At 52.8% G+C, this 11383-nt stretch overlaps 1 protein-coding gene across 2 annotated transcripts; it reads left to right on the top strand.

Annotated features, from left to right (window-relative positions):
* Positions 1–523: 523 nt before the first annotated feature.
* LOC308520926 (DLA class II histocompatibility antigen, DR-1 beta chain-like) lies at positions 524–10780 on the top strand. Of its 2 annotated transcripts, XM_081093624.1 has the most exons (6): positions 541–713; positions 5887–6156; positions 8267–8548; positions 9221–9331; positions 9773–9796; positions 10073–10394. In XM_081093624.1, the coding sequence occupies exons 1-6, from the start codon at positions 614–616 to the stop codon at positions 10084–10086; spliced, it is 801 nt and encodes a 266-aa protein (XP_080949750.1). In that variant the 5' UTR covers positions 541–613; the 3' UTR covers positions 10087–10394. The 2 variants fall into 2 exon arrangements, with proteins under 2 accessions (XP_080949749.1, XP_080949750.1); XM_081093623.1 differs by lacking the exon at positions 9773–9796 and having other exon boundaries at positions 524–713; positions 10054–10780.
* The last annotated feature ends 603 nt before the right edge of the window (positions 10781–11383 follow it).

The raw sequence follows: 11383 nt of genomic DNA, 5'->3' as shown, positions 1-11383 counted from the left end.
AGAACTTGTACCCCTGTATGCATAACCCAGGGACACAGACAATAGAGTGGTGAGGGCTTGGGTGGGGGTGGGACAGGGGAGGGCTAGAAGAGGTTAATGGGGAAAAAGGAGACATATGGAATACTTTCAACAATATTTTTTAAAAAGAACAAAATTGAAGGCCTCCTAACTTGCAATCACCTCCCTCAGCCTCAGCTCCCAGCACATTCACTCATCCATTTGCAAAACAGCTCTGTCTGCAGTGAGAGAGACCAATGCTCCCCAAAAGCTCCAACTTGCGTGCTTATCACTGACAGCGCAGAGCTGCCTCACAATAGAGCCCAATACAATGTTTCTGACACAACCAGATCTTAAAGCACTAAATCAAAGCAATGCTTTTAATGGAGGAAATTCTAAGTTCCAGAAGAGGACCTTCCTTCTGAATCTCTGACCAGCAACTGATGATGCTACTCATCTCTGATGCTGGTTGGTTCTCAGTACTGAGATGACCCAATCCAGGAACAAAGAAATGAGTTCCTCAGTTGGTGTTTGGGGGATGTGGGTGGAGAAGGGTCACAGTCCTCACTGAGTGAGACCTGCCTGCTCCCTGCCCCTGTCCTCTCTGAGCTCCAGCATGCTGTGTCTGCGGTTTTCCGGAGGCTCCTGGATGGCCGCTCTGATGGTGATGCTGATGGCACTGAGCCCTCCCCTGGCTCGGGCCAGGGACACTCCACGTAAGTGCACCTTGGGGGTGAGCTGTGTGGGGGGAGGAAGAAAGGGAATTAGCTTTTTCACTGTGTCCAGGCCATGTCCCTTAGAAAATGGTGGCATTTTCTTCAGTGGCCACCTGCCTTTACCATATGGACCCCGATTCTTTCCAGCACAAAAGGGGCTGGTGCTCGCCACTACAAGATGTGCAAGGGGCTCCATGTATCTCAGCCATTTCTTCTCACCTTCCCTCCAGTCAAATCTCCCCAGTCTCCTGTCACCTTTCATCAGAGTCTAGAGAGGATTGAGAAATAATGATCTCAGACGGATTCCTACCCAGTGCTCCATTTATTGTATTGAGTTATCCCCAAAGGAAAGTTTCTCTGGCATTTTATGGGGAGTCAAAGGAATTAGAGGGTCTCTCTTTGAGGACCCTGTGTTCTGTCCTCAGCAGAATCTGTGATGCTGGTGCCTCTCCCTACTATGTGAGATATAACAAGGGGGCTCCCCACCATCTCCTTTCCTTTCTCCCTGAACCCCTTAAGAAAGAAAAAATTCAGAGCAATAATTGCTTTAAAAAAATACCCCAGGGTTATGGGACAGAGAGCATGGATTCACCTGACATCAGTTCAAGTGGTTCGGGAGTTGTCCCTGAGGAAGTGACACTTGAGACCTGGATGATGAGAGAAACCACCTTGAGAAGATCTAGGGGACAAGTGTCCCAGGGAGGGGAAGAGGGAGAGCCCACAGTGTGGGAACGTGTTCGCCGTGTTGAAGGGGCAGGAAGAAGGCTAGCGAGGCTGCAGCAGGCGAGCAAGTTGGGGAGTGACACTGACATAGGAATAGGCTGGGGGAGACGGGAGACAAATCATATTGGGCCCTGACAGGTGGGTAAGAAGTTTGAATTTTATCTGAAGAGACATGTGAACTGCTAAGGGTTACAGGAGAGTCCATGTATATTTATTAAAAACAATAATCCCAGCTACCAGGGGGGATTGGATTGCAGGGTTCACAAGAGCAGTCAGGAGGCCCTTGATGAGAATGGAAGAGCGCCCCGGTGACATGCTTGGGCGTCAGTTAGTGTGAGCGGCAAAGGCAGCGGGAAAGGGGAAGTGAGCAGATCTGGAGGAGATATTTCCAGGACTTGTTCTGGATGAAATGGGGGAGGAGTCAAAATCCCTAAGGATTTATCCTCAATAATTTGAATAAACTTGGTGGAGCTGTGTATTGAGAAAGGAAAGACTGTGTAAGAAGTAATTTGAAGGGGGTGGTTAGGAATGAAGGTTTTGTGTAAGTTTCAAATGATTTTAACATTTAAGTGGAGCTGTCAAGAGGTCAAATGAACACAGAACCTGGATTTCATGGCCGGCCAGGGCAGGGGCGTTTGTGTTGGTGTCATTGACAGATGTGCTGTGTTAAACTCCAGGGAAGTGAAGGAGAGAGAGAGAGAGAGAGAGAGAGAGAGAGAGAGAGAGAGAGAGAGAGAGAAGAGAGAGAGAACAAGAAGATGCTAAGGGCTGAGCCCAGAGGACCAAGGGCCAATGAGAGCAGAGGAGACTGAGAAGGGGTGCAGTGTGTTGAGGGAAACCAAGAGAAGGTGATGCAGGGCGGTGCGGGGAAGTAGACTTTTCCAGAAGGGAGTGGCCTTCTGTGGTGAGAACCACTAGGAGGCAGGGAAGTGAGAACCTGCAGAGCAGTGAGCACTGGGTTTGGTGGACGTGAAGTTCGCAGTCAGTGAATGTATGAGACAGAAACTGATTGGACCGTTGAAGAGAGGACGGGAGCTGAAGACGTGAGGGATGATTACAGGTGCCTCTGAGCAGCGACCTCAGGGAGACTGTGCGCTGGGCTCAGGGAGTCAGGGGACCTAGAGCATAAGAACAAAGGAGCCTGATGAGAAGCTGGGGACGCAAACACCAGAGATGCTCAGTCATCAGCGAGGAGCCACTGGAGTGACCTTGAAGGCAGCAGTGACTGGTTATGAAAGCCACCAATTCCACAGCCACCGTTCATTAGTGACCAGAGCAGACAGTCACCACCTGGGGAGGAGGGTGGAGTCATCGACAAGACAAATCTGGTCCGTGCGGCCTGGAGCAGCGTCACATGGGCAGTTACTGTGCACCAGGCCTGCATTTGAGTGGGTGACTCTCATAACCATCCTGTCTCACCTGCAGCAATTACAACTGTAATCACCCATGGAATCTGATTCAGAGAGTTTAAGCAACTTACCCAGAGTCACATGGTTAGTTGTAGAACCAGGTGACATAGTCCAGGTTTCAGTATCTAGAAAGTCCCTCTGTTCTACCTCAGCATAGTCTTCTCATATTAGGTGTGTATATCCTGTTATTATACAGAGACCAATGTGTCTGTCCTTGTGTTCCAAATGACATTTAGTGATAAATTGATCAAAGACAATTGCCAAATGTTGATAAAGACATTATTTTCTCTAGAAAGTTAAGGAATAGAAGATCTCATGACCCTGCATTATTAGGCGTTATAAGAATTAAAATAGCAAGTTATTTATTGATTGCTTATATGATCAGCAATAGGAGAGTCACTATTTAATCCCACACTTAACACTATCCTGTGAGGAATACAGTGTCAGTAAATCCATATCAGAGATAAAGACCAAGGCCCCTGGGCGTTACAGTCTGACCCAGTGGGAGCTCATGTTCTAATTTAGGTTCCTCATTCTAGAGCCTGGGCTTCCACCCCCACTGTGAGCAGGGGCTTGGCTGGGTCTGACTTGCTGCTGAGATTTCTGATGTTCCCATGGGCCAGCGTGTGTCTCAGGGTTGGGGGCAGCAGGTGCAAGGGCTGCCAGTTCCAATACACAGGAGGAATTTACATCCATTTTGCATTTACAACTTGAAAAGTTTCCTATGGGCTCACACTGTGTGCAGACTGTCGTGGGCACGTGAGGAACACGGAGAAGTTTAAGTGCCCTCCTCCGCCTCAGATTCCAGCAGTGGGTGGGCTTGTGTTGCCAAAGGAAAGAGTGGATGCTCTATTTAAGCTGAATGTCAGAGAAACAACAATTATTTACCTGAAATCCAAATGCAACTGGGAATTTTGTATTTTTATTTGCTTTATCTGGCGGCCTTTCAGTTGGGCCCATGACCATGGTCTGATACTGCTGACCATACTGGCTACAGTGAACAACAACTTCTTCACATGTGTCAGGAAGGTGCTGGAGAGTTTGTGAAAAGTTAGATAGCCTGAGCCTGAGCAGAGTGCCCTCCCCTCTGCCATCACTTCTCCGTGAAGGTCTCCATCTAAAGCTGGGACCTGCTCCTGTTTGTAATCTGTCTCTGTGAGGGTGTCATCTCAGCTGCTCCCCTTCTGAGGGACCTGCCTGTAGAAATGAGAGGCCACATCCGGCCAAGGCTGGTAACATGATGCCTCCTGGTGTTACTGGGAGCAGGAGGCAGTTAGAAAGTGAATTAGTTGGGACTTTGAACAGGAATCAAATGGCCGTGGCTGTAGCTGCTACTGGGGACAAGCAGTGGGCCAGTGGCCGGGAGATTACTAAAGAAGACGATGTGGAGGACAAATGATGACTCGGTGATTGGGTGGCAAGGCAAAGAAACAGGTAGATCTTGGTCCTGAACAAGTTTATTTTGCTGAAAAAATAGTCTGAACTGGGACCAGATTCCTAATGAATATAAATTCCATATAGACCCGGACTTTCCACAGACACAATATTGGCTAAATTTTTATTGTCATTCCCAGCTGCTGCATAATCAACAGTGGATTTTTCACCCCAGATTTTTCCGATGGTTCACCACCCCTTCCCCCCTCTTCCCAAACCAGGAACTTCTGGCAATTTCTGGAGCCATTTAAGGCTGTCACACTGGGGGTTTCTCTGACAACTGGTGGGGATGCGGAGTGCAGCCCATTGTGTACAGAACACCCACCCCAACCTCACAGAATCATCTGGTTCAAAGGTCAATAGTGCTGAGGATGAGAACACTGCTGGACACCGGCTGTTTCTAAAAATTCTAGACTCACACTTTATACACATGCACACCTTCCAATGCAATTCTTCACGGTTTATTAAGAAAAAACTAAACAGTTACACAAAGTCACTACTCTCTTGTTGAATCCATTCAATCAATTGGATGTTCACAACGTTGATTTTTATTTTGCTTTCTGCGATGTTGGTCAAAACGTCATGAGTTGTGGTCACTCATCTCTGCTGACCTTCCACGTCTCTCCTCCATGCATCATGCATCGTGGGGAGCCCCCTGTCCTCAGTCAGGGCCTCCCATTTCTGCAGGGACTCTCTCCACACCAACGATGGTGTCAGAGCTTCCATCCACCACCTGCTTTAACCACAGGTGTGCTCTGGTTCTCTGCGCCTCCTGGGTTGGACATACAGGAAAGAGAGGGCGCCCTATTGGGATTAGGGTGTAACCCCTGAACTTCCTCAGTGCTCTCCCTTATATGCAGCAGAAGCCCCCCTAACTCACCCCCATGCTCTCAGCACCCGCATCCTCCTGGCTCCTGTCCCCTCCTCCAGGCTCCTGTCCCCTCCTTCCCACTGTCTGGGCTCAGAGCCTGTTCTCTGGTTTCCCAGGAGGCACATGGGTTCTCTCAGGCTTTGCAGGTGGCATTGCCTTCACCTGAGATGTGCCCCCTCCACCACATACAGGGGCCTTCCCCCACATCCTGTCACTCAGAGGCTCTGGCCCCGCCCCTAATGGGACTTGGACCCTGTGGTCCCTGCTCCAGGCCCCCTTTCCTGCCATCTCCCTCCTGTGTGCATGCGCCTGTGGTTGGGCTGTGATGGGCACTTTGGTGAATTCTAAGCCCCAGAGCAGAGGGCGATGCCCGGTTTCCTGCCTGGGTCCCGGGGCCGCTGGGGCCTGGCAGGAGGTCCCTGCCCAGGGGGTGACAGGAGGAGGCGGGTGTGGGGAAGGGAGAGGCTGGGGGTGAGGGGGTGGCGTCTAGGAGGAGGCGGTGATGGCACAAGTCCTCCCCAGCCTGGAGCCCGGAGCCCCGCGGGGCAGCTCAGTGGGTGCCCAAAGGCTGAGGGTCCCAGGGGTCTCCCTGCCCTGCGGCCTCCCAGCCCCAGAGGAGGGGCCCGGGTGCTGGCAGTGGGGGTGCCGGGTCCTGAGTCCCCACCGCCTGGCGCCCTGCACTGGGCGGCGCCGCCATCTTCTCTCACCAGCGTGATGGTCCTTCCTGTCCCCGCAGCGCATTTCCTGCAGCAGCAGAAGGCCGAGTGTCATTTCTCCAACGGGACGGAGCGGGTGCGGTACCTGGCCAGATACATCTACAACGGGCAGGAGTACTTGTGCTTCGACAGCGACGTCGGGGAGTACCGCGCGCTGACCGAGCTGGGGCGGCCGGCCGCTGAGTACTGGAACAGCCAGGAGGGCGAACTGGAGGATGCTCGGGCCTCGGTGGACACCTACTGCAGACACAACTACGGGGTGTCTGAGGGATTCCTGGTGCAGCGGAAAAGTGAGCGCGGGGACGGGAATGGGGTGGAGTAGGGGGCGGGGGTGGGGTGCGCACACAGGGCTGTGAGGAGCACCCTGAGGGGCCTGAGGGCGGCTGTGGGACCCTGAGGTCCTGTCCTGTGTAGGGAGTTTCCGGGGGTGCCCAGTCCTGTCCAGTGGGGGGAGGCGTTGCGGAGCAGCGGGGAGGGAGGGGGGTGGTGGGAGGAGGGAGTCAGTCTGTCTTGGCCAAACCCCCCCTGACCCTGAGCCCTGGAATAGGGGTGCTGGGTGCACAGGCCTGTCCCTGGGCGGAGGGTCAGGCTGGGGGTGAGGGGCGGGGCCTCCGAGGCACCTCTGGCCTCTCTGAGCTCCTTTCAGGTCTCAGGGTCTTGTTCCCCCCTCAGAGCCCTGTGTTTACAGAGGGGGTGATGGGGAGCCAGGGTCTGATTGTAATTTGTTACTTAACACACTGATGTCACATCCACACAGGCTGACAGCATTTAAGTCATTACATGTTAACTGTTTAGAGTTCTGACAATTTGCCTCACATTCTATTTTGTTAAATCTTTTTCAATAGTGCCAATTACTCAGGTGAAAAATTGTTTTTTTCTTTAAATTTATCCTTCTCTGATTTCTAAGGTTCTTGAATATTTTTCATGTACGTGTCGGCTAATGGCTGTTCCTGCTCTAGGAATGGCCTGTAGTCCATCATCCCTGGGGTCCAGGCCTTTTTCCCAGTGATTTTCCGGGTTCTCTAGGCAGCAAGAGGGACACTTTGCTAACATTGGTGCAGCATTTTCTCCAGTTCCTGGCTTGTGTTTTCATTCTGTTTTATTACTTTCCATGGTAAGAATTTAAAAATCTTTAACTTAATGAAATGTACTGTTAAGTTGCTACCAATAACTTGCCATCAAAGTCTTAAATCTACCCTTTTGGGGTACCATAAAAATGTTTCCCCCAGGCCCCTCCTCGTCCTCAATCTCTCTTCCTCCTCCTCCTCCTTCTCCTCTTCCTCCTCCTAAATCAGCCGTGGGCAAACTATGGCCCGCGGGCAGGATCCAGCCCGTTTGAAATGAATAAAACTATTGAAAAAAAAGACCGTACCCTTTAATGTAATGATGTTTACTTTGAATTTATATTAGTTCACACAAACACTCCATCCATGCTTTTGTTCCAGCCCTCCGGTCCAGTTTAAGAACCCATTGTGGCCCTCGAGTCAAAAAGTTTGCCCACCCCTGTCCTAAACTGTATTTATTGAGCCTGGTCTCAGACAGGAAGCACACATGTTAATGAGCCCCAGACCCTGCCCTGAGCTCAAATGTCAGATTGAAAAGAGAGACAATTATAAAACAATAGGAATCCCAATAACAGGTCGGCTTCTTTTGAGAAGGAGCGGATGGCCCAGTGAGCGTCACTGTCAGTGTTATGATGATGCTGCCCTGCTCCCTCTCCCTCAGGACTCAGCCCCCGGAGCTAGGCCTAGGGAATCCCCCATCATTCCTGCTTCCAGGGGAGCCATCTCTGTGCTCTCAGATGTGATCCCATTCCCAGGACTCCACACCCTGAGTCCCCACCTCCCCAAGCTGTTCCCCAGCTTCTCCCTCTGCTTTCCTTATGTTCTCTCTCCATATGTGATAAACAGCTGACACACAGTGATGGCTACGTTCCAGCCGCTGTTGTACATATTTCAGGCCCATTGGTCCTCATATGTCCTTAAGCGGTGAGTTAGTATTATCACCCCCTATGCAGGTGAGGAGCTGAGCAGAGAGGATCTCCCAGGATCACCCAGTAAGAGGCACAGCCTGGATGTAACCAGGCAGCCCTGCTCCAGAAATCACACTGGAACTCACACACTCTGTGCCTCGCAAAGATTTGTAAACACTTCATTCAACAATGAGTAACTGTTTCCAGATACGAAAAATCCCCCAAATTTACTCAACATTTCTCAAATCCAGTGGCCTGGGCTGTAGGCAGAGATTCAGGGCCCATGGCACTACCTCCTGCTGGGCCACAGGCTGGGTTTGAGGGAGGCCCTCCAGGGCCTGGAGCCTGGGACTGGAGATGAGGCCAAAAGGGAACCACCAGGGGCCTGCCTGTCTTGCTCACGTCTCCCTCCGCCTTCTCTGTCCCAGATGAGCCCACAGTGACCGTGTATCCTGCAAAGACCCAGCGCCTGCAGCACCACAACCTCCTGGTCTGCTCCGTGAACGGCTTCTACCCGGGCCACATTGAGGTCCGCTGGCTGCGCAACGGCCAGGAAGAGGAGGCCGGGGTGGTGTCCACGGGCCTGATCCGGAACGGGGACTGGACCTTCCAGACCCTGGTGATGCTGGAGACAGTTCCCCGGAGCGGGGAGGTCTACACCTGCCAAGTGCGGCACCCCAGCAGGACCAGCCCTGTCACCGTGGAATGGAGTGAGATGCCCTCTGACCTCACACGCCTCCCCACACAGGGGCCTTTGCTTGTCCCTGAGGGTCAGGGTCCCCTCTCCCCACACCCTGTTTTCCTTTGCTCGTGTCTCTCCTTCAGCACAGGCCACAGGGGAGCCCTGTGATCGTTTCTGTGGACACCCAGAGCCCTGGGAGGCCGCCATGCCTGCCCTGCTCTGAATTCCCCACACTCTCCCCGTCATGGTGCTCCTTGGCCCTGGGCACCATCCCCTGTGTGCTGGGCGGTGCTTCTGCCTGCGCTGAGCTGCCCACTGTGATCTGGGAAGAGGGGTGTACAGCGTGGGGACCTTCCTGCCATGGGAGAGCCCCGTCTGCTCTGCCATCTGCGGCTCTGTCACCCGGGCCAAGTCCTGGAGGTCACCAGCCCCGGGCTCCGCAGCCTCAGAGGCCGAAGCAGTGGCCTTGGGTGGGGAGTGAGGAGACCTGAGGCCAGTGCCTGGGCCTTGTACCTGCTCAGTGTGACCTTAGTCAATTTTCCAGAAATGGCTATTGTTCTGCTTCTTCTAGGGCAGCTCCCTCCCCTCCCTGCCTTACCCTTTCCCCCCCCCCCCTCCCTACCCAATCCCTCAATCCCAGGGTCTCCATTAGAGAAGTTGCTTTGGGCCAAAACCCACTGAAACCAGCTTCTTCTCTCAGGGGCCCAGTCTGGATCCGCACAGAGCAAGGTGCTGAGTGGAGCCGGGGGCTTCGTGCTGGGGCTGCTCTTCCTCGGGGCGGGGCTGCTCATCTACTTCAGGGCTCAGAAAGGTGAGGAGCCTGCTGGCAGCCGAGGCCCCGAGACGGTGGGGAGAACTGGGGCTTTGCTGGGTGAGCTCTGTGTATGGCAACACTTTAGGAAAGCCTCTCTGTACCTGTTAGTCTCACGATCCCTGGAAATGCAGAAATAACCAGCTCCTGGTTCTTAGGGTGGAGACAGAGGAGTCATGGCTGTGGGGGTAGAGAGGGGTTAACACGCACGGGGATTTGGGCCCAGATCCTGGGGTACATGGAGGAGCAGGCCCTGTGGTCACTAATGACACTGGATGTGACGGCTTCGGGGCCACTGCTCTCAGCTTCTGCTCTGTTCCCTGCTCTGGTGTCAGTGGGTGGGGTGCTTCTAGAGAAGCTCAGGTGGCCTGGGAGGGTACCTGTGTTTGGGGACACACTTACCTTCATATCTTTTAAGTGGCATCTTCCTTCTCTTCCCAGGACACTCTGGACTTCAGCCCACAGGTAACGCTCTCTAATCCTCTCTTAGGTACACATTTGGTTTCCCTAGAACAGAAGGTGCAGGGGAGGAGCCAGGGGACAGATAGCGGGGAGCCTGGGTGTGGCTCTGGCCGCTTGCACTGCAGGGCCTCCTCCTGCCTGGTGAGAGGCAGCTCTAAAGCAGCTGTGGCTCCTGTGGCCTCAGAGCTTTTCTTCTCACTTGGGAGCCCCAGCAGGAGGCCTGGGAGGGCAGCGCCCCTGCTGGCGGGGCCTGGGAACAGCACTGCCCTCTGTCTGCAGGACTCCTGAGCTGAGGTGGCCATGGCGACAGGGGCAGGAGAGAACCTTCTGTCCAGCCCCTTCACAGCCTGAAGACCCTGCAGCAGCTCCTCCCTGCTGCTTCCTCCCGCCCTGGACCTGGAGGCCCCAGTGTTGGCTGCAGAACCTGAGCTCCATCCCTCCCTGTCCCTGTGTGTTCAACCCTTGCTGTCTGCTGTGCACCTTAGCTCACCTCTGCCCACATTTCTTGGTAAAATTGTCCTCAATTAAAGATAGAGTGAAATCATCTGCCTCACAGGCTTCAATGGCAGGAAGTTGAAATAAAAGGTTTCCTTGTTCCCTTCCTGCTTTTTCATGAGTTTTCCATCCTGTAATTGGCCTGTTTCCTTAGCCAGGAGAGAGCTTGCCGTGGACCTGAACACAGTGGTCTCCTACGTCATGTTTCTCTAAGACAAGCACACAGGTTCCTTTCCTCTGAGATACAGAGGACAGCAAGTATAAGAAACGCAGGCTAGCCCAGCTGGAGTAGCTCAGTGGTTGTGTGTCAACCTATGAACCAGGAGGTCACCTTTCAATTCCGGGTCAGAGCGCAAGCCTGGGTTTCAGGCTCTATCCTCAGTGGGATGTTGGAGAAGGCAGCCAATCAATGATTCTATCTCATCATTGATGTTTCTATCTCTCTCTCCCTCTTCCTTCCTCTCTGAAATCAATAAAAAAATATTTTTTTATAAAAAAGAAAGGAAAAGCAGACCACTTGTAAAGATATAATGTCCTCACTGTTTCTGTAATCAAGTTTCTTTCACTATTTTTGTCTGATTTTTTGAAAGAAGTTACCTAAACCCGGTGCCTCTTGAGGTCCCCTTTATGAGACGAATGGTGGCTTCCACACTTCAGTCTTTTTGTGACTCAGATAAATGCCTGCTGTGCTGACTCTGCCTTGAGACGCACCTTCCCCGTGAGCCGGTCCCGGAGGCCATCAGGACGGAGCTGCCACTCCAGTGGGAAAGGTGCGCTTCTGAGGCCTCCAGCTTGTGGGCAAACGCACTGTCTGTCACAGGAAACCCGGTGTGGACCTGATCTGAGCACCAACCAGGACCCCTGCTGGGCCCCAGGGGAGCGTGTGGCTCCCTGATGTGCCTCCAGCGTGCAATCCTCTGCCCTGGAGGGAACCTGAGAAACTGTGGGGTGGCCTCCCAATGCGTGGGAGCACAGAGCAGCAGAGTTTTATGCAGCGTTTTGTTTAATAAGACAGAGGAGGAGAAAGGACATATAGATAAACCTGCTCATTTCACCTGCCTATTTATTTCTACCTACCAGTCATCTATCTATAGA

This window comes from Myotis nattereri, assembly GCF_964212035.1.
Source record: "Myotis nattereri genome assembly, chromosome: 6".
Lineage (NCBI taxonomy): Eukaryota > Metazoa > Chordata > Mammalia > Chiroptera > Vespertilionidae > Myotis > Myotis nattereri.
This window is presented reverse-complemented; position numbering and strand designations above follow the sequence as displayed.